The sequence below is a fragment of the Apteryx mantelli genome, chromosome 12, assembly GCF_036417845.1.
Source record: "Apteryx mantelli isolate bAptMan1 chromosome 12, bAptMan1.hap1, whole genome shotgun sequence".
Classification (NCBI taxonomy): domain Eukaryota; kingdom Metazoa; phylum Chordata; class Aves; order Apterygiformes; family Apterygidae; genus Apteryx; species Apteryx mantelli.
In genome coordinates, this window is record NC_089989.1 from 3,161,933 (window position 1) to 3,184,908 (window position 22,976).

At 50.3% G+C, this 22,976-nt stretch overlaps 1 protein-coding gene across 1 annotated transcript; it reads right to left on the bottom strand.

Annotated features, from left to right (window-relative positions):
• Positions 1 to 47: 47 nt before the first annotated feature.
• Positions 48 to 22,227, bottom strand: COPG1 (COPI coat complex subunit gamma 1). Its single transcript, XM_067303711.1, has 24 exons — positions 22,156 to 22,227; positions 18,548 to 18,600; positions 17,677 to 17,757; positions 16,884 to 16,955; positions 16,129 to 16,208; positions 15,243 to 15,318; positions 15,025 to 15,117; positions 13,636 to 13,722; positions 13,328 to 13,485; positions 12,583 to 12,716; positions 11,833 to 11,900; positions 10,872 to 11,060; positions 10,315 to 10,410; positions 8,720 to 8,963; positions 8,268 to 8,343; positions 7,796 to 7,899; positions 7,562 to 7,687; positions 7,080 to 7,148; positions 6,584 to 6,726; positions 5,062 to 5,233; positions 3,947 to 4,044; positions 2,269 to 2,407; positions 1,184 to 1,282; positions 48 to 571 (listed from the first exon to the last, which is right to left on the bottom strand). The coding sequence occupies exons 1-24, from the start codon at positions 22,190 to 22,192 to the stop codon at positions 441 to 443; spliced, it is 2,625 nt and encodes an 874-aa protein (XP_067159812.1). The 5' UTR covers positions 22,193 to 22,227; the 3' UTR covers positions 48 to 440.
• Positions 22,228 to 22,976: the final 749 nt, after the last annotated feature.

Sequence of the window (22,976 nt, forward strand, 5' to 3'; positions counted from 1 at the left end):
GTCCCGTGCCGTCCCGTCGCGCCGCAGCAGTGTCGCAGGAGAGCGAAGAGCAACAACGTTCCTTTATTGAGGTCTCGTAAAGGCGTAAAACGGAGCGGGGGCGGCGGCGCCGCTCTGGCGTCCCAGCTCCCCTCGCTACTGGGGGGCTCACACAGCTACCGCGATAGAAACGGGCAGAAGAGGCGTCACGGGAAAAAAGGGATGTGCGGATCTGGCAACCGGCTACGAAACCCTCAACCCTAGAGCCAGAGTGAATTGTTCCTTAAAATCAGGCCTTAAAAACATGGTTATTTTATAGACAGACCCCCCCCCCCAAACATGTCCTAATTACCCCGAAGAGAAGGCAGAAGCTGCTGTAGTGAATGGGATCCCTATGCCAGAGAGAGAGAAGCATTGCCCCCGGGGGGGCCGGGTGGCAGGACAGTCCCGCGAGCAGCGGCCTATCCAACGGAGGCCATGATTACGTCCACGGGGAGCTCCTCGCCGCTGCGAGCTGTGACCTGCATTGTCACAGTGTCGGTCAGGACCAGACGGGACCGTACCAGCAGGTCGTGGCCTCCCCGAAACACACCTGGAAGGAAGAGGGAAGGGGTGGTTTGCTTGCAAGCTGCCCCTCCCCTGCCTGCTAAGAGCTTAAAATGAACAGTGCTGTTTTGCAAGGGCAGGTTTTGCATGTGTAGTCCAGTAAATCCCCATCAGGAGGCCAAGAAAACCCATCAGTCAATCATTACAATGTACCTGGGACTCCTGCTACTGTAAACCTCATGAAAACTATGTTTAAAATAAGCTCTAGTTGAGAAGAGATCCAGGCGCTCCTCTCGCTGACTACCCAGGCACTCACCTGCAGTTCACATGCATTTTGATGTCAAGGCTGCTGTCCTTTTCCCCACAGGCTCAATCCAAAACAGGATGCCACCAGTCATGAAGACAGTAAATTCCAGATGATCCCAGGGCTGATCCTAACACCTCCCCACCCCAACAGCACCCTCTTCTCATCCCAATATCAGCTGCCCTATAGCAGCTGCCCTAAAAGGGACAGAAACCATGGCAGGGACAAGCCTCTAAACCCTCCCCAGAGCTCAGTGGGCTAAATCATAAACTCCTACCCTGATTTGTAACAGGCAGCTCTGTGCAACCTCCCAGAGACCTGGGATCTGAGCAGAGCTCTCGCCCCGCAGCTCACCTGCCAGGTACAGTGTGTGAGAGTTCTTGTTATCTGGCACTTTATCTGATCGCTCACAGGGCTGCATCCCCAGGAACTTCACAATATTACTGACTGCCTCTGTTAAAAGAAAAAAAAAGTAACACAGGCTCAACGTCATGAGTGTCTTGACACGGACACATTAACAGCATTTAAGGGTATGCTTCTTGTATGTTAGAGTTCATGCTCCTTGTCCCGAGAGGCACATATCCTTGGCCAGCGTTGTGTTTTCAGAGGCCACGGGGGATGTAAAAGCAACCAAAAAAACCCCACATGGCAATTCTGAATCTGATGCAACAAAGTTGCAGGGGCAACAGAAACAGGAGGGTGAATGACTCAGACAACAGAAGTAGGAGACTGCAGCTGGCTGCACACTTACTGCACAGCCCTGACAAACAGCTTAGTTATTTGGAGACAGACGCAGAAGGAAGGAGACACAGGTCTTCAGGAGGAATTTGAAAAGGTCTCCAGAAGGGTATTTCAAGCCCAAGGTGCTGTGTAAGGAAGGCTATAGGACAAGGACACCTTTCTAAGTCTGAGCCCATCAAAGAGGGCTGAGTTCTTACAGGCTTTTCAGGAAGGTCAAACTGAATCTGTAATATGTGATGAAAAAGAAAAGGGTTTACAACATGAACCTGCTCACCAACCTCATGTTTTTTGCTGTTTGCATCTTTTTTTCCCGCTCTTGAATCCCAAGGTTGGAGCATCTCCTCCTTTCACAGAATGAAAGTGGGAGCTCACAGCTGAATCATGGTCTATCTGCCTGGGAAGGTAGAGTGCGAGAGACAAAGCAAGATGTTCTCTTGCTTCCCACAACCTAGCCTGGTCTCCAAAGGGCCCAGAACACTCATTCTTTTTGCAAAATCTGAACTAACTTTTTAATCACAGTTAACTGATGTTCTGCATTCACTGGCTGCAGTGAAGTTACTTGCAAAGGGTTTTGCCCCATTAGCCTTTCTGTGAGAGATCTAAACTGAGCCAGACTTCCTCTGAGCTCTGACTCTGGACTTTGCCTCCTGGTGGGAGACAAACGTTAGGAGCTCTGCGGGGCACAGACACCCCCTTACCTTCGAGGGTTTTAATAGTGGATAAAGTGAAGGTCTCTTCCTTTTCATACTCATCACCCACTTCATCCCAGGCTGCTCCAAAGTTTGGCTTCAGAACTCTCTGGATGTGATCAGCCACAGTTACCTCCAGGTCTTCAAGCTGATGGCGAGAAGAGGTTTGAGTAAACACGGCTGTTCCTAACCCTGCTCTCTCCAGAGTGAGCTTTAGACTTGATTCCCTGAGGTCAGGCAAATGTAGGAGACAGGCTCCACTTCCACTCATGAATATGTCCGAGCAAGCCCTGCCCCTGCTATAGCTTGCCTGAGCGAACAACACTCGTGGATGAGCAACTGTTTGACCTAGGAAAGCCACTGGGTCTTTCATTTCCAGGATTTACAAAGCAGGTTCCCATTCCGAGCACAGCTCTTGGCCGGAAAAAGATCAAAGCCCTGGACAAACATCCAAAACAGAGGACAAAACAAAAACTAAGGAACAGCTGCTGCTGCTCAGACGGATCTGTATGTTCCCTGGAACACACACAAGCTTGTACTTTGCCTTTCTGGCCCATCGTTTTGGAGGCTGGTAAAGTACAGTGAGACACTGTCAGGTACTTGCTATCACTTAACGCTGTGTGCTGGCTTAGCTGACCTGCTGCTGTGGCTACATCTGTGCAAGGCAGACCCGGGCTTGTCCCTCCAGGGCATGTAGCTAAGAGCAGTCAGAGCTAGAGCTGACCAGACACCAGCCTGCATTCATTTCAGCAGTCGCTGCAGGAAAGAATCTCCTCCTGCTTTGTGTTGAAACAGATGGAAGAGTTTGTTTAAACATCACTTGAAGGCCCTGGCTATTGCGATGTGGGAGGCGCACAGAGAGATTAACCTTGCAGGTTCCTTTGGAAAAACCCTCCCCTGCTCTTTCTGGGAGAATGCGGTGTCCTCAGTGACTCACTGCACAGCAGTGTCCCCAATCTTGCAGTGGTGACAGGCAACGCACAGAAAACAGCTTCTGGAGCTAACAGGGCAAGGTTCAGGTTGGGTCAGAACATCCTTTCCTCTCCGGAGGGTAAACGCCACTGCCTCTGTGAGGCAGTCTCAGTTTCTGAGCAAGCACAAGTTTAATTTCTTCCTCTGTGGTAAAACAGCCTGTCTGGAAACAGCAGAGCCTGGAATGGAGGTGCTTTCACAAGATCGGTGCTCTCAGTCTCAGTGCCTGGGGAGGGAGAAGCCCCACCTTCCCCAGCACAGGGATGGAAAAAAAACCCTGTATCAGCCAGGCTGGCAGGCAATTAATGGTGCCACCACAGAGAGCAACTCATGGAGAGCAAGAGATGGCCAAAAGCCCTCCGTCTCCACAAAAGGGACTGTGCCATTGCCAGAGCTGCTAAGGCACAGCCAGCCGAGCCTGGAGGACACACCGCAGCCTCCCAAAACATGGGTATCCTGCACAGCTAGGTATCTGCCCGGAGAGCATCAATGGGAGGATACTCCAGATGATACAAAACAAACTCCCCAAGTTCCCCGGGACAGATGTCACAGAGACAGCAGGAACCCCCTCTCCAAGTAGTTCTGTCCACAGCAATGTCAGTGGTCGCATCACTGCTTGCAAGGCAAGCTACCAGGCACAGAGGAGTTAGAAATCACAAAACCCCCCTCAAAACAACTGCAGTTTCCATGATCGGATACAAGCCTAGCTCCTTACCACATACTCATCCTCATAACCCTCGTCGTCCGTCTCACCCGTGTTTGGATCACAGTCCTTGACAGTGAATTTCATCATGCAGCTGAATGTGCAGGCCACTGGAAGGAGGGGGAGGCAAAGGCAAAGCTCACGTTACCACCAGGTCCGCATTTCTCTGCGGCAGAACAGGCGCTGGGAAACTCGAGGCAGCTGGGTTCTCCCCCTCACTGTCAGCGACACCAACTTGGCACGTGACCTTGGGAGGGCTCTCTCACAGCTTCTCTCTCTCAAGCACAAGAAATCTATTTGCAATAGTAAGGCTAGTAAATAACGATAAAGACAGGCTGATGAAGGTTGTAGGATATCCTGATCCTAAGATCAAATGCTGTTATGGACAAATCTCAAGTTGTGTTGGGAATACTAATTACACATGTTCCACCAGCACCTTATGAAGGAGGCAAGATGTCTATCTAGGGACCAGTTCATGTATCTCTGAAATTAAACCACCTATGCACTGCAGGACAGCAGCTGACTAATACCACACAGTTGGGAGAGGAAGAGACAGCTAATCTCCGAGAAGACAGACACTGCAGGGTGAACAGCAGCACATGCACAGGTGAGCAGGCCCAGAACAAAAACCAGGGAGACGGAAGCACGGAGAGGGTCTGGTTCACATCTGGGCAATAACAAATGAGTGATTTTAAGTTCAAATGGGCTCCCCTGATATTCCGCCCATTTATCTGAAATATTCCTTTGCTAATCATAGCATCCGGGCACTCGCAGGACTCCACTGCCAGGCAGAAAAGTATTAGCCTGCCCATACGCTAACACAAAGACTAGACAAGCCAAAGGCCTTGCCAGGGTGCACGGAGAGCTCGGCAGAGCTGAGTGCTCATCTGCCAGGTCCCACAGCCTGATTCAGCAATGCTACAGGACAAGGGAACCAGGAGAGAAGAACAGAGGCCTGACAGTCCTCAAAGAACAAGGAGAAGTCACGCTCAGTATCACTGGGGGCTGCACCCCCACACAGGCCAAAATACCTGGCTAGGAAATAAGGTAGAGCGTGCGGGGGTGTGAGCAAGACGGTACGCTTAACTTGAGGGATGACAGGGAAACACAGAGGACAAACTGTTTACCTGCTGTCGGATCCTCTTCAGACAGTGCCACCAGCGTGTAACAGGTACCCGGCTGGTTGTACACCAGGCTTTTGGCAGGTACATAGCCAATGACCTCATACCCCTCTGTTGGCTCCATCTGTACTGTGACATTCTCCAGGATCTGATCGTTCAGGGTGTTCGTGCAGTCAAACTACAGAGGGAAGGGGAGAACAGCAAAAGCTTGAAGCTGCTAGCAATGGATCTAAAAGCAGACACTTGAGGCAGAGCAGGAGCTTTGCATCAACTTGCGAACTCCCAGCTCTTTGTGTTTCAACAGCGGACCTCACTATCGGCTGGCTAGTCGTAGGGCTCACGCGTTTCAGTTTAGTCACACAGCAATTGGCATTTGAATGCTTTAGGTGAGAAGGCAAAAACTTGCAGGGGACTCCAGTGCTCCTGCAAACATTTTGTAGGAGATAACATTTAAAACAAATGAGCACACAACTATCCAACGCCCGACCTCCGCTAGCCAGGCAGAAGCACAAATGCAGCAAATGCAGGGTTGTATCAATTTCTGCCCGTTTCACTTTGCTAATTAATTTGGAACTTTTTCCTCCAAGTGCACTTTGTCTTTCTTTCTCGCAGGAGGATAATCCCAGGTTAACTCTCTGCGGTAAGGAAGCGTTCCTGCTGTGCTGCCTACCGCTTCTCACTTGATGCTGCAGGGCTGCAGTGCCCCACAGCAGATGGGAAGGCAGTCCCCTGAGCGGCTCAAACCAGGCACAGTTTGAGCAAGTTTCTGCAAGCCTGTTGGTTTCAGCAAGTCTAAACTTGCTCTTTAGACTTTGACCCTGCTACAATGACAAGCCGCTTAACCTTATACATTTGCTTCTGGTGGAGGGACAAGGGAGATAAAGACCAGCTCCTACAAGGACCATGTGAGCAGTTCTGAGCCTTTGAGGAAGGAGCTGGCTAAGGACACACCACTACTGCTCACAGCCTAGTGTAGGACTCACTGCGCCCTGAGCTCCCTGAGGCCCAGGCAAAGAGACTGCGTACATCAACCCTGGCTTCTCACATGTAGCAGGAGCGTGATGCGTCCAAGGCCAAGCCGCAAAGAAACAAGCACCTATACTACAACAGCTAAACTAAAACGTAGGGGATGAAGAGCTCTCCCCCACCGCCTGCCTTTCTTGGATAACCTTTTCACCCTCTCAGATACGGCAAGCTTCACTCTTTCACGCTGGAAGCATAAGCTTGGGGACCCTAACAAAAGAACACAGCTCCCCTCACCAACTACTCAACGAGAACAGCCCCATCTAGTGCTGGCCTGACTCGTATTTTGCTTGTGTGCATGTACACTGTACAGCCACAAATACACATTCCCCAAGTAATTTTCACTGGGGCTTTGCTGCCCTGTACGAGAAACTAAGGACTCCTTGCAGCGACATGCTTTGAACACAGACATCACTGAGCTAATTCTTCCCCGTGGAAGCTTCTTAACTAGCCAGGAGCTTATTTTCCAATCCTCTTTCAGCACTGCACGCCCATAGCTACCCACCTGGAACACCATGTGGCTGACAAACGTGTGCTTGGTGCAGCGAACCACGTACTCCGTCTCCAGCTCTGTCAGGGCAACAGGCTCTGGGGAGGACTTGAAGAGCGGGCCCAGCCCCCGAAACTCTGGGATTGCCCCCAGTTGCTCTGAAACAGAGATCACAGAAACCATTGCCTTCCCTAGCCCACAGGAATGCAGTAGCAGAGATTCAAAGGCCTCAGCTAAGCTGCCAGAAGCTGCTTCAGCAAGGAACTATCCATCAAACATCCCTAAGTGTTCAGTACGGGCTTTTAAAGTGAAAGATAGAGTCACCATTTGCCCACACCTATTGCAAGCTAGACAGGACTCCAAGCATCCCCACCTCCCAGGAGTGAAGGGCTGACTATGCTGGAAGCCCCGGGGGGAGATGGAAAGAGGCTAGAAGGGTTAGGCAGGCTCAGCAAGAATTGGCCATGCTGTTCTTCCCCACATGCATAGGAGAGGCCTTGCCTCAGCTTACCTTGGAATATTTCTTGCCGTGTTGCTGCCACCTTCTCTGGCTGTTTGACTATGGCAACAGGGGCATTTTCTGTAAGGGAAAAAAAAAATCAAAAGGTTTGAAGGTGAAGAAAAGACTAAATTGGAAAACAGATCAATGTCCGGAGAGGGATTTGGCTAAGGATAGAAAGGGAACTCATTTCTCACCTTGCTATGGACTAGGCACCCATATTTAGTGCCCCAAATATATCTGCAACTGCAATAGCTTCAGTGAGGATTACCAGCTATTACTATTATTAGCAGTTGGACTAAACTGAAACCCTAATGTGGGAGCAATGAGATTTGCCAGCCTTACACTTTACAGAAGATACAATCCCATAAAATTCAAATAGGATAGAGCTCAGCAATTCTCAGCAGGCCCAGTGCAGCCTATTGTTCAAAGGGGTTGGAGCTGCTAGGGGGTTACTAGCAGTTTCAACCGGCATTTGGAGGACCATTCCTCACCTGCTCTTTGCTCAGTGATAGGAGCTGTTGCCAAAGGAACGGATTTCAGATCAAAGGGTTTCTCGGAGGGCTCCAGGGTATACTGATGCAGAGCCCTCTCCAGGCCAGGGATGGACACTGTCAGACCTGGGGACAGACAGGACAGATCAGTGAAACCACAGACAACACCAGCGCTCTTCTTCAGCTGTCAAATCACGAAAGAGACAAGTTTGTTTGGAGGACTTCCTGCATTACCATTCAGGATGTAGCCAGCATTGAGGGCTTTCTGCTTCTGCTCCAGAACGTTCAAATAGAAGGTGGCTCTGTCTCTCACTTCATTGTCGTCATCCATTACACACCTGAGAGGAAAGTATAAAAACTGCCTCAGTGCAAGGCAGCAGAATCCACATGAATGAATCGAGGTGACTGAGCCACCTTACGGGTGGCTTACACCAACCAGCAATCTACTGGCTGTTATATTAGAGGAGCAATCATCCACCGCACTTGGCTTCTCACATCCGCTTTGTGGCACTGAATGCAGCAGTGATCCCACCACAGATTGCAGGTACCTGCTGCACCCTCTCAAGACTCACAGCTAGAAGAGACAGGACACACATGGGGATGCTGCCAAGCTCTCTCAAGTGAACAGAGGTGTTCACCCAGGATGCTGAGAAACTCTGAGGCTGGTACTTGACAAGAAAGGCTGAGAGCAAACAGTACAACTCACCTTTTCAGCAACACCAAGATACTGGGTAACATCTCCTCATTCTGGGCTCCAAACTTAGCCAGGGCACTTACAGCACCTGTAGCATCAGCCATTAAAACAGGATTAGGAAGCAAAGAAAGCACATGAAGTTTCCACTCTTTCCTGGCCTTGTTCAAATGTCACATCAGAGATGCTAGCACTAGCATAAAGCCTTACTGTGACCAGAGAGAGGCAGATGCATTAGGGCAGAGTGCCTGCAAACCTTCACTGTCCAGTTTCATAGAGTCACTGCATCTCCCTCCCCATTTTTCAGCTGCAAACTACCTCTCCCATTGGAACTACTGTCTTTACCGTGGAAAGAGATCTGCTCAGGACCAGGCCAAATCACAGTCCTCAAAAGCAGAGGTATTCATGCACTATCTTTCCTTGAAGATCTGTCATAGGGCAGACAGCTTTCCAGGTCTGTCTCTTACCTGCCCGGACTTCTTCATGCTCCAGGACAACCCTGTTGTAGATGAAGCGAATGTATTTGGAGGGATTATTGGTCTTGGGCCCTTCCTGACCCAACAGGTGAAGGATACGAGTGGCCAGCACAGTAAACTCGCAGTCCTCGATGAACTCACAGAGGTGAGACAGGCCTGTCTCTTTACTCTCCGAGTTTTCCTCGATGATGCTGATGATACAGTCCACGATGGCTCGCTTGTACTCAAAGCCGCCCTAGGGAGCATAAGGAACTGCTCAGCTGGAAAACTCAGAGCAGGTTAGGGATTCTGAATTAGCCAGACAGGAAAAGACTTCCTTCGAAAAGGTCACTCACACCCAGTGCTTCTGATCTGTGTTTGAAAGGAGCAGGGCAGTAATGCTGCCCCCACTTCTGACCCTTTCTACTCCCAGAGGACCCATTAATATTGAAGCTCACTTGCCAGAATGGCTGCAGCCCAGAAGAAAACCAGCAAGTTCTAGAGAGGGTAACAGAATCCATCAGCCTGAAGGGTTTATATCTCCTTCTGCACCCTGTGCTGCTAGAATGAATTCATAAAAAAGGCCACACGGGAGGAGAAAAAAACCCAGCCCTCTCCCCTTTAGCACCAGACAACTGAGGATGAATCACAAGCGAAATATGTTAAGGATCATATCTGCCACAGTAGGACCCAGCAAATAGCCCTATTAGTGCGGGAAGACAGATGATCAATACCTCCCCAGGCAGACCCTGCAACCTGACACGCAGTTAATACTCTGTTATCTTCAGACATTATTTACTGGTGTCCTCGCTGCACATCAGGGGATTAAACTGCACACCATCCTCTGCCAATTATATGCATTTGGGGGATCTTTCTTGAGCTATTTTGGATTTAAAAAAAGCTGTAAAACAGAATGGTTTGAACTGCAAAACCACATTCAAAATGATATCATCCACCCACAGAAAATCTGGGAAAGTGGAACAGTCCATTTTTCAGAAGAGTGAAATGAGAGGCCTTGGTTTGTTCCCAAACAAGAGGCTGTAATTGGCAGAAAGTGATGTCAGGGCAAAGCAGTGGTGCCAGCTGTGTTGCAGGCATATTAGCTCATTCAGAAATGAGCTCGGAAAACCTCTGTAAAACTGTCCTGCAATTCAATGTCTGACTGAACGCAGAGAATAGTTATAGGTACTCGTGATCCCTTTACTGCCACAGCACAGAGAACAGAACAAAAGTGGTCCTGTGTCATCAATAAATAGGTTGTTACTGAATCTTTGCATACAAGACAAAACTTCTTGGAATTTGCTGTCAAAGTATAAAAGAAAGCTGTTTCAAACGTGATACAGAAATGAACTGCCAACAGATCCACCGTTGCCTGCATTTGACTTGAGAGTTAATAGACTCCCCCAATAAATCAAAGAATGAAATGCCTGACAGTATGCATATAACTCTTGTGCGTAGCTGGCCATTTCTACCACTTCGGTTGCAAGTCTTTCAAGGCAGGGAGTGGCTCTTATTGCGCAGCATTAGCAGCAAAAATTTTGATGCAGGCCACTGTGCAGTCCTGCAGTACATACAAGGAACACAAAGTAGTTGCCCTGCAGACTTACCTCTTCCCGAAGCATAGTGAAGAGGAAGTTCATGAGGACCGCATGTTTGCGAGGGTACTTCTGACACAGTGAGTTGATAGCCTGCACCACCACAACCTGGAGGAAAAGGGGACAAGTAAACAAGAGGACTCTGCCTCATTAGGCATGAGAAAACTAGCTGAACTGTGCCAATTTGGTGCTGGTTCCTAGCCTGGAAACTATCATTTTCCTTTCACTTATCCAACAAATGCAGTTCCAGAAAGTACAATCCTAGGAATTAGAGGAGACTCATCTCTATGCACTGGTCAGTCCCTAGCAAAAGCTTCTGCCCCCTGGAAAAAAAAAGAGAGATTTAATTCTCAGAGGATTTCTCCCCAGAAAAGGGCTTGTGACTTAGGAGTCGGGAGCTGTACAACCGAGGCAGAGTTTAGGCTGATAGCCTCAACTTCTTCCCTTCCCTGCAGATACTCTGCAGCCCAGGCGCTGGAAGGAGCTCTGTGCGCGCTTCAGAGCACGCGCACAAACACAGACAAAGAACAAGAGGTTTCTTCAGGAACCCGCACCCCCCGCTTTCTTACTTTGAACTCATCCGAAATTTCTGACATGAAGGAGGAGATCTGCTTCATGAGCCGGTCGATGCTGCTCTCACTGCCGGTTTTCAGCAGCGTGGTGATGGCCAGGGTGGCTATGCTGCGGTTGGAGTCTGTCACAAGGTTCTCCAGGTCTAGATTACAGGCAGTCACAGCGGATGGGTGCTTCATGGCCACCTAGAGAGGAGGAGGAGGAGTGGAATTCACTGAATATATGGAAAAGGCCCACTGGCAAAAACTACTAAGCCTCTACGAGCTCTCATGCCTTACTATTGAAATAAATGCTACAGACTGTATGCAGGGGTCATCTTAGACAAACAGCTCATCTAAGGTTAAAGTAACAAGCTCTTTCCTCCCACAGAATTATATCCGCTGCTGGAAGAGAAGTAGTAGTAACAAATGATCACTATTTTTTTCCTCTCTCATTCTCCTCTATATATTAAGGTTCAGATTCTGCAAAGAAAGCTATGAACTCCCAAGAAAAATTCAGCTAGCTCAGCTCTGCTGAACAGCTCTGTGGGTGGGAGCACAGCAGTTCCCACACAGACACTGCCATTCTTCCTTTTTCCTTTTAGAGCTGATAAGGGCAAGGAAAAAGCTCAGGCAAAGACTGTGACGGAGCAGGCCAAGAAGCAACACCAGGGTTGAGCCCTGTTTTACAAGGAGCTGCCTCACCACAGGAAGCTCACAAAGGAAAACAATAACATATAATACCAGCAACACACTCTAATAGAGACCTGGGAACATAATTGGTTTTTCCTTCTCTGAGCTGTTCTTAGAGAGTTTTTTTTTCCCCCCTCAGAAAGCAATGAAATGTAAGGCTTTAGCCCAAGGCAGGGTGGAGGTTATTCACACTAAATCATCGCACAGTCTGGCTCCCTCTCTCTTCTGAAGCCTGCACATCCCCAAGCATGAGAAACTATTACAGTCCCCAAGAGACAACTCCTACCTTGTTGAGGGTACGGACGGCTGCATATCTAAGCGCTGCTTTTGGGGAGCTGCAGAAAAGCTGCAAAACTGTGAGGGGGAAAACCAACAAAGGTAGATGTTTAGAAATCTATTATTGAAGAGGGTTTCACACCTAAAGCAAGAGATTTAACAGAGACAGCTCAAGCAGAAGATAATTAGAAACATGTTTAAGACGTAAGTCTGAATTTACCAGCTTCCTCCCTCCCTGCTGCCCCCTTTCATCACACATCCCTGCTGACAACTAGCTCATACCCATCTCCCCCCTTTTTCCACTCTGCTGCTATCCTTTGCTTCTCTTGGAAGCCAAGCTCATCACCTTGTCATGTTTTCTATTAAGTCCATTTAAAATGCTCTTTTCCATTTCCGTGTATGCCTTGTTCCTTTCCCAGGGCTGGCCTCCCTGCACAGAGAGGTCACACACAACACCTTGGCTTTTTGTACAGTTATCTTCAAGTTTAAAGCAGGGAGATTTATTAGTTAGAAATCAGCTCTCTTTGACGGAAACAAAAACCCTCCAGGAACCTACACCTGAGCACACCAGACAAACACCTATACAGGAGCAAAGCTATTCATACACACCATAAGCTCTCAGCAGCAGCATAAAGCAACGGGGATACGGCAGCATTACAAGCCTGCAACTACGCAAGGTCCTTGCTTCTCAGGGTAATCAGCAGGTGTCACCACCGCAGGCCCATAATTCCCTCGCCATTGCCGCGAGTGCCACATTTACCCGACACGGCCGGTGCCAGCTCTTTGGCGGTGCAGTTGGGCAGGTTAACGATGGCAGAAGCAGCTTCGTAGACCACCATCTCATGCTTGTTTCTTAGGCAGCTCTCAATGAAGTCGAACAGGGGGCTGTCGCGGCTAAGGAACAAAAAGCACGAGAATGAACGACAGCAAAGGTGCTAATAGAAACGATGAGTCCAGCAGCAAAACTGTACAGGTCCCACAGCCTGTGGAATGGTAAAAGCAGCCATAAATCCACCGTCCCCTAGTTTTGCAGCGCACTGCAAACTCAGGCTGGAACTCGGACTGCCCTCCAAGTAAAGACACCCTCTGCCTTACTGGCTTAAGGGAACTTCCCTTAGCCCTCGTACGAAGGGCTCACCGTACACCACGAGTCCTGTCCGCCAGGGAGCCACAGTGCGTACGTGTTAACCGAGCAGTTACAAAAGACATGGAAAATGAAGCAGATTATCTGAATGAGAACAGCTACAAAAACCAGGCAAGAAAAGCAGGGAAGTAGTTCGATGTGCAAGCACATACACAGACAAGACCTCATAAGCCATCCCAAAACACAAGAGTATCTCCAATCTCCTGTGCTGCCTTTTAACCCACAATAAAAGGTAGAAGCTGCATGCTGCTCTTCAAAGAGAGAAACAATTGCCCCCAACGAGATGACAAGTGACCCTGCAAGAAGAGATGGAAGCAGGACCCAAGGAAATTCTTCCAGCAGGGCAAAGAAGCTCCCTCACCTGCCAGCTTCTTCCTCCAGCAGCTTGCTGGCTACTCGAATCATCATGCAGTAGGCAAACGGTGACTTGAGGCCGTGACGCATGAACTTGCTGAGCATCTTGTTGACCGCCAGGCGGTCGTTCTTCCGCACGTGGTAGAGCAAGCCCAGAGCATGATACTGTGCGGGGAAACAGATCGTCACAAACCCACGGCGTGCTCTTTATACCTTCACCCGTATGTGGCCTGGAGATGCCCAGCTGAGCTCTCGCAGATCGTTCCACCCCCCAGCTGCTGCTTACTACGCTCCATGCTGCTCTGGGTTTCCTACCTGCACCATGATATTGTCACTGGAAGCTGCCTCCTGAGCCTCGTTCACCCAGCGTTTTACCACATCATAACTGGTCTTCAGCAGGTGCTGGGGGAAGACAAAAACCACAGGCAACCCATGACAGAAGGACGGAAGAAACTTTTGGAATCGCAGAGGAAACAAGCCTTCCCCATGAGGGCGCTGGAGGCAGCAACTTACAGAAGAGCACATACAGACAGCAAGAAGGAAAAACCAAGGACAGGACCAGGAGGCAGAGACTAGGCCATGACAGCTTTGGCCTCAAGAGGTCGAACACCTTCCACAAAGTTAGCACCAGCCCCTCCGTTCACAGAGGGGGGAACAACAGCTATGCAGCCCTAACCTGCAGAAACATTCCTAGTTTGCTCATCAATATTAGCATGCAGTGGACAAAGCAAATGGCTTGATAAGAAGCACTGCAGTAATGCCTGCGCCATGGTTGGAATTGGACTGTGCCGGGTATCACACAGACATACAAAAAATCCGTAGTACTTGCATGGAGAGCTTATGATCTCCTTCTAACAAGGAAACAACAGACCAAAGCTCTTCAGGCTCCTTACAGAGCCCTTGTTAATGGGAGGAAGAATGTACATACTATGACAAGGGGTGGACCAGCAGTGTCTTGTGCCACAGTACCTACACAAATACCACACGTACCACAGTTTCACGCTGGTCAGAGGGAACCTCTTCAGCCAGGCTGCTACCACAGAAATGCCACTTGAATCTGGATTCTAACCCACATCCCCACGGCACCGCTTTAGGTACGTGTGGCACGGGTGGTCCCCGGGCAAGCTTCCTTCCTCTCTATCAGCACAAGCTAGTCCTGACGGTAGCAGCCCTGCTGGCTGCTTCACGCAGTGCCTGCCCTCAGCACTTCTCATCCTGCGTCGCTGCATCAGCAACCTGCTGCAACAGCCTGGGCTCCTAAGAGGCGCTGCCAGCCAGACAAAACCGGTGATCATTTCAGTCGGCGAACAGGCAGAAAACACTGCAACGCAACCTACAGCACGGTGCGGGCACAGACTTGCACAGGAGAAAGGCCGCCGTATCACCGCCACATGGGCTTTACTTACAGGACACCTCCGCCCAGAGGTCTCCAAGCATTCCACAGACATGGGGAGAGGATGGGCTGTTTTGTACGTGGAGCACTGAAAGACTTAGGAGTTAAATGACTGATGTCAAATTGCATCCCAATTACACTGCACTGTAAAAAAATTACTGTTCTCTCTCCTTCTCCTTTCTTTTTCTCTCATATGCATCCTCTGCTAAAGGACAGCTCCAATTTCAGTCTCTCAAGACATCCAGACCCACCACAGACAACTGTTTCCCAGCTTGACTGTCCCTCAGTCACATCCTGCAGGGAGTACGTACCAAGGAGGACACCAGAGCAGAGCTGGATACACTTGGCACTTTGTCAACGATCGCCTGCTTCATGTAGCGCTCAATGGCCTGCAGCATGGTACTCTGCAGGGAGATGGAAATAGCAGCTGACACAGGGAAGTTGTCGGGAGTGTGAAAGGGCAAAAGGGAGGATGAGGTAGGGAAGGGCGAAGGGCCCAGGGCTGCCCCGAGACAAAAGCAGCACTTACATCCGTGATTTGACAGAGTGCTCTCACAGCGGGGCCTCGGTAATTGTCATCCTTCCCCGTCATGTCTTTGGTTAAGCTGGGTGAAAACAGGAAGCTCTCAATACTGCAGTCCTGGGCCAGCAGCTCTCAGGTGCACGTACAGTGCACACAGAACAGCAGGCAGCCACGATCGCAGCTGAACACCAAGCAGGCACGTGCAGGTCTCAGGCAAGTCCCACCAGCGTGGGAAGGCAGGAGAGAAAGGTCGGTACTTGAGTTACAGACCCATCAGCAGGCTGCAGGAGACCCTGATCACCCACAAAACTGGAGCGCACACGTAGGCACTTGCAAACGAAGCATTTGGGTTCCTTGCTGAACACTCATTTCTGCCTGTTCCCTAGGGTGCTGATCAGCGTGAGACTGTCTATGAGGGGATGGAGGTGATCACATCACCCTTTGGGACTGGCTTCTGCCTGCTGCATGGACTCGTCCCTCAGCAAGCCCTATCCCTCATGCTCCTATCTCCCGATACGGCACCAGCCTTTCAGGAAGATGATCAATTCAGGAAAGACTTGTGGAAGGAATTTTGTTCCACAGTGAAGTCATACCCAGCGCTGCTACAGGAGCAGTAAATCCTCTCCTACCTGTTGAAAGCCTTGGTATACCTAAAACCTTCAAAAAGCCTCAAAACACTCAGATAGGAAAGCAGGAGTCAAACATCCTTTTGCAAAAGGGGATTTCAGTGTCTGTATTTTAATGGCCTCTTTTAAAGGAGATTTTTTTTTCCTCACCAATGGCATTTCCCATCTTCACGCTGCTCAGCAGGGACTATTGTCATCTCCAAGAGGCTGGAGGGATGTTACTGGCAGCACGGAAACACAACAGTAAGAAAAGGGGAGTGACTGACCTGCTCGTTACAATGATGACATCTTCTGCAATAGAAGACATTTCTTTGATAGTCAGGTAACACATCCTGCGAAGAGTCGGCTGGCAAGGAAAGAGGAAAGACAGGCATTAGTTGAGAGGATCCCAAACAGGAAGAAGCCTCAGTTTTCCCTGCTTCCATGATTTTATTACGAAGATCAAGTATCTGATCCTTTCATGAGAGCCGCAGTTCCTGAAAGTAAGAGATGTAAAAGAATCACATTCACTAACAAAAAACCAAAAAACAAACCAAAAAAACCCCCAAAATCCCACTCCTCTTCTAAAAACCCCAACTTGTGGATTTTTAAGTCAGTCTCACGACTTTAATGCCTTGTGGTTTGGGGGAAAACTAGGGGTAGTAACAATACTGCTGGTCGGGCACTAATTCCTGGCCTCCTTCAGGAAATGCTGTCATTGACAATCAACAGGAAACACGATCCTTTAAAGTTGGGCACAAAGTGTATCATATTGCACAACCTCAGAATTAAACAGCAATTCATAGGGAGGAGGAATCTGTCTTAAGGACAGAGAATGCTTCAGTTAAACTTCCAGAGAGGTCCAGGAAGGGCTACAAAGCTGATCTGTTTCTAAATTTTCATCCTTCTCTTCCCACTTGGATCCAGGCAGGACAGAAAAGCTGATCATGCAAAAAGACACGGTTCAAGGCTGAATAAGACACTGCTGCTAACTTAATGTCCTGCCAGATAAATACATCACAAAACACATAGGCAGACTTACATCGTTGGACTGAAACAGTTTGGTCATAGCAAAGAAGGACTCAGTAGCTTCCATCACACCAAGGTGCTCCCCCTAGAAGAAGGGAAAGAAGGAAGGAATTCCCATTTACCAACAAGAGCTTTTGTGCCTGCTGAAGGTGTGAGGACAGGTGGCTGGGAGCAGTGGAGGTCTCCTCCCTGCCAGTGTCCTTCAGAGTAGCACCCCGATATTGACCTGAAAGATTCCCCCAGTGTATGGCTGAAGTTGGTTTAACTGCTGATGCAGGTGACAGGATGCTTTATTCAGCACCGTTGCAAGAAACGCTGATCATGATCTGCACAAGCCAGCTTCCTTAAGGATGACAAAGAGGCTGCCTTGCCCTAGCTTAGGCTGCATTTCCTACAGGTGCCATGGCTACTCAGAGCCAGCCAGGGCTGTTAGACACGTACCCCACTAGAGAGGTAAATGCCTTTACAAAGCTGGCCCTTAGCCCTCAGCTCCCCAAAGCTGTGGGCACTGAGAGCTGGATTCACAACAACCTTTGTCACCACAGAGCTGTAAGCTAACAATTTCCATGCGATAACAAATCATAGGCATTGATCTCTTCACACTTACCTGCGCCTATTCTCTCCATCCTGCAGAACTTCTTAGACACCAAGAAAGCAAATATTAACTTAGTGACACACTAATTTTGGCTACTGAAAGACTTCATTGGATATAGTCATGACAGCTATTCATAAGGTAAAATTTAATCACAGAAAAAGAATTTTAAAATCAAAAGCACTCTCAGCCTGTTTTCTTTTCTCTGCATTACCTGGTTTATGAGATACAGAATCTTGGTGAGGATGTGAGCACATTTCCGGGGGTTTATGGGAGTCTCATTAAACACCCGTGCCTGGAAACAAAGCACAGACAAGGACGCTGACACTCCTTAACAAACACTGCCTCATCTGGTCTTGGCCGCTGATAGAAACAACAAATTTGGGGCTAGGTATGGCAAGATTCTTAATGACTTCAGACCAGATTTTCCTCAATTCCTGTTAAACATGGCCCCCTTTTAAACAGCTGGTTCTATAGTCTCTTCCGGGGACTGCAAACCAAGTGCAATCAAGGTTGAAAGGCCAAATCCTCCTCACACTTTTACCCACGCAAGCCTGTATCATGTACCAGCTAAGACACTACCCTTCTGCCAGATCCAAGCTAGCTCTACAAGGCTAACAAGAGCCAACACCATCCACAATATTGTAAGCAAACAGATAACGCATTAACAGCAGGGTCTAGGGACTGAGACATTTCAGAGAGGCATTTTTTTAAAAGCAAAATCAGAGAGAGACTATTCGATAACCGCCCACACCTTGCTCACTAACTTTGTCATCTACAAGAAATTCAGGGTGTCCAAGACCAATTTCCCATTCTTCTTGTGCTAGGGTGAGCTTTCCCAGATAATCCTTTTATTCCTGTTTACAGTATACAGTCTTTACATCATTACAGAAACCATTCCCACCTCCTCCCTTCCTCCCTCCAACAATAAAATAAGAATTAATGGAAGTGTTATCCGTTTACTTTCAGTACTAACAGGACCGGAACAAACCCCCGCTTTCTTGCTAAAGTTCTCCAGTGACCTACTCAAGAGAGGGAGGGACTCTACTCAGGCGAGGGGTACATAAGGAGAGCTAAGGATTTACCTCTTGCAAGACCGCACTCTTCTCCAAGTGCTGAAATGGGTTGGAGCCACCACCTACAAAATAAAGAGAGCAAAGGTCTTCCTAGGGATAGTGCTACAGAAAGGCAAACTTCTGCCCATAGTTTAAGAACAGGCTGAACATTTTGGGGTAACTTTTTCCACAAACACCAACCAATTAGAACTCCGTCTTTTAAGCAGTATTAACTGGACACCTTCATAGAAGTTAGGGAAGGCAGAGTAGGCAGGACATTCTTTGGTTTATCATCCCCCCAGCAGTAACTCGCCATGAGCTGAGGTAGACTGATTAGCTCTGCAGTAACTGTCCTGCACAGTTATCCCCAAAGGCCTATTTCCAGCTGCAGGGCCGGAAGCTTGCTGAGAGCTAGAGCATCAATAAGACAGGCCTAGAAATAATACCCCAGGGAGCCCCAGCCAAAAAAAGGCATCGCTTGCCAGACTGGCGAGTCAGGAGCGTTTTATCCATCAGTTATAAACCAATCAGGAATACACCAGTAGAGTATTTTTGGCTCTACCACTAATTAAGAGAACAAGACAGCGGACTAGAGAGTCTGGACACAGAGTCACTTTCATTGTTCCACTTCATGGAATAAATTGTATTTAGTAATTAAAAATCTCACCAATTAAGGACGAGGACAAGCACTATCATTCTGCATGGTCTCTATTAGCTTGCCTCCTTCTAAGCATTTACGAGCTGCAGCTTTAGAAAAGCTGCCAGTTATTGATAAGCAGGTTTTAATTAGTACCTACGTTCAGCCTGGCCCTGGCACAAAACACAGCCATCGGCAGGGCTATTCCAGTGTTTAATTTAATAAGACTGATCTGCTAGAGAGCACCGCTCCATTCTGACCCGGGCTTGAAGCAACGCATGCTGGTGCCAGTGGTCTTTGCAAAAGTAAATCTTACACTTAAAGGCAAAAACATCTACATCTTGGATCCTTTCTGGTTCATAAACTGCACTCCTTTGGCTCAGGATAAGTTTGTAAATGCAGTAGGTGGCTGAACAAAGCGCAGACACTTACGTGGGACAGGTGAGAAAGCGAAACAGGGGGAAAGAATAAAACCAATGTAAAATTATAGTATCAGTGTGTGACCGCGTTCCAAAAACAGGTTTGAAAAAAGTCTTCCTAGAATTGCAATATTTCCTATGGCCTAGCATGTCTACAATCCCTAAATCAGCCATCAACAACACAGAGCATCACCTCTTCACCGTTCATAGCACTAAGCATCTTGAAATGTATTGCACATGGAGTTTTGGTCCTCACAGCACCCCGCATCAAAGTTTTTTTCTGATTGCAGAAGGAGAAACAGACACAGAGAAAGCAGAGGCTGCATTTTCAGAAAGCTCCTAGTACTGGATGACTAACTTGCAACAATTTGTACTGATTTGTAGAGAAATAGTCTCTAACATCCTCCGAGTAAGGGTCTCAGAACAGCTGTGTGCCCAAAATGACATCTCCAAGCACATTTCTGAAAGTCAGTGGAAGTGGCTCATCCAAGGCTACCTAAATCATGCATGAAAGGTAAAGGAGCAGAATCCAAGCAGCCACCAGACAGACTCATCTCAACAAAAAGACTGTTCTGCTAGCCATCATATGTAAGGAATGAGTATAAAAGGCCTGTGAATTCAGGGATCGTGCACTCCATGCAAGACTGAAAACGGCAAGCACTCAAGCTACCCATTTTGGACACATACACAATCTAGATGGAAAAAAGGCAGCGGCAGTAGTGATAGGAATCTTCACTCAACACAGAAAAAGACAGGATCAGGAATAAATTCAGTAGAGAAGCAAAAATATTGGGAAGTATGCAAGCAGAGAAGGCAGAAAGGAAAGCTCTGTGAGCTCTCGGCTTGAACTAAAGCAAGAGCAGAGCGCCAAGAGCACAACGGAAGGAAAGCACATCTCCTGCCAGCCTCGTCCACAGGGAACCCAACACCCTGAAGCGTGCAGCAGCTGCAAATTAAGAATAGCCCCAAAAGCGAAGGCCAAGAGGGATTCCCCTTGAACAGTCGCATCACTAAATTCCAGGCTTATGGAGAGAGCACAGGAAGGTTTGGATAAGGCTGAGAACCAGGGCAAGGCATTTAACGCACATTAAAGAGTAAGCACAATCTACAGAGAACAATCATTAAGATTTACATTGAATCAAATCACTTCAGGAGGCACAGCTGTAAAAGTAAACACTCAGATGGCTATTCAACACTGTCATATCTAACAGTGATTCCACAGGAATTACACACGAAATGAAGTATCAACCTCTTCCTGCCTAGACATTACTCGTGCATAATGTTTTGAAAAGTCAGTCAACCTGTCTTTAGAAATAGTATTTATTTGATGCTCTTAGCATTTCAGACCCACTGAGGTACGCAGCTGTCTGGTTAGAGCAGACCATGTGTGTCAAAAACTCAGTGCCAGAAAGTACAAACCAGTTTCTACCCTGCTTTACAACCATCTCTAGCTTTACATTTGTACAAAACACTCTGAGGAGCAACCTGCACATCCAAGAGTCATATGATTCTCGGTGGAGACGTGGGTCCCAAAAGCAAATGGGGAACAGCCAACTAGATGTGCAAAAAGCCATGCATGCGGGTAACAGGAAGGGTGCACAGGGCTCACCCCATGACCCGAGCAAGGATACAGGTGCTACAAGAGTTGGGCAAAATCCCCTGGTGCGTGGGGACGGGGCGATTCCTCCTGAACTCGCGGCCTCGGACAGCATCTCTCACGCTAGCTGCTGTACCGCCAGCCTACCCGCCTCTGGGACCGCTTATCGCAGCTTCCTCTCCCCACCAGGTCACGTCACGCACTCCAAGCACCCGAAGGGGCCCAAAGGCTACCGCCCCCCCGGGCGCCGCTCCGGACCCCATCCTTCCTCGCAACTCGGCCCCGGGGTCGCGGCCCACGGCCAGGCCCTGCAGCTTCCCAGCCCCCGCTCTGCCTCCTGCCCCCGCACGCCCCAGCCTCCCTCAGCCACTGCCCCAAGCCAGGGGTGTCCTGCCCCCCCCCCCGAAACATCCCCAGCCCCATCCCGTTCCCAGCCTGCTGCCGGCTCCCCCTCGCCACTCCGAAGTCCTGGTGTCACCCGGTGGTGCCGCAACCCCCAGGGCCTCCCCTGGGCCCCCCCAGGCCCCCCCGGCAGCGCCACCGCCCCTCGCAGCCGAAACCCTGACGGGGGGCTCCCCTCATGGTCCTCCTCGGGGGAGGGGGGGTCTCCCCACACGGCTGCCCCTCCGGGGGGGGGGTCTCCCCTCACGGCTGCCCCCTCTTCCCCCCTCGGTCTCCCCTCACGGCTCCCCCTCGAGGGGGGTCTCCCCTCACGGCTTCCCCTCGGGGGGGGTCTCCCCTCACGGCTGCCCCCTCTTCCCCCCTCGGTCTCCCCTCACGGCTGCCCCTCGGGGGGGGTGTCTCTCCTCACGGCTGCTCCTCCGGGGGGGGGTCTCCCCTCACGGCTCCCCCTCGGGGGGTGAGGTCTCCCTCACGGGGGGGGTCTCCCCTCACAGCTGTCCCTCCGGGGGGGGAGGTCTCCCCTCAAGGCTCCCGCTCTCCCCCCCTCGGTCTCCCCTCACGGCTCCCCCCGGCCGCCCCTCACCAGACTCCTCGTCCTTCTTGTCGAACTTCTTCAGCATGGTGCTGCTGGGTGCGAGCGCCCCCTCGCCCTGCCCCTGCCCCTGCCCCTGCCCGGTGCCCCGTCCCACCGCGGTGCCGGAGCCGGTGCGGGAGCCGGAGCTGCGCCGCCGCCCGCCCCTTCCTGCCGCCCGCCCCTTCCTGCCAGCCTGTCACCGCCGCCGCCGCCCGCCGCACTGCGCAGGCGCCGCCCGGCCCGGCCCCGCCCACCCTGACGTGGCTCCCGGCGGGGCCCCGGCGCCGCGGGGGCGCCCCAGGCCGGGGACGGGGCGGGGCGGGGGGAACCGCGCCCATGGAGACGGCGGTGATTGACGGGGGGGCGGGGACGGGGCGTGAGGGGCCAGGCCTGATTGGCGGGCGGGAATGGGGGCGGAGCTTGGAGGGGGAAAGGGACTTGGGGGCTGGGGGGCACGTTGGGATAGGGAGCTGGAGGCACACTGGGATGGGGGACTGGGAGTGGGGGGAATGGGAGTGGGGGCACACTGGGATGGGGGACTGGGAATGGGGGGCATACTGGGATGGGGGGCATACTGGGATGGGGGACTGGGAATGGGGGGACTAGGAAAGGGGGGCACACTGGGAAGGGGGACTGGGACTAGGGGGACTGGGAATGGGGGGCACACTGGGATGGGGGATGGACTGGGGGGACTGGGAATGGGGGCACACTGGGATGGAGGGACTGGGACTAGGGGGACTGGGAATGGGCACATTAGGATGGGGGACTGGGAATGGGGGGCATACAGGGATGGGGGACTGGGAATGGGAGGACTAGGAAAGGGGGGCACA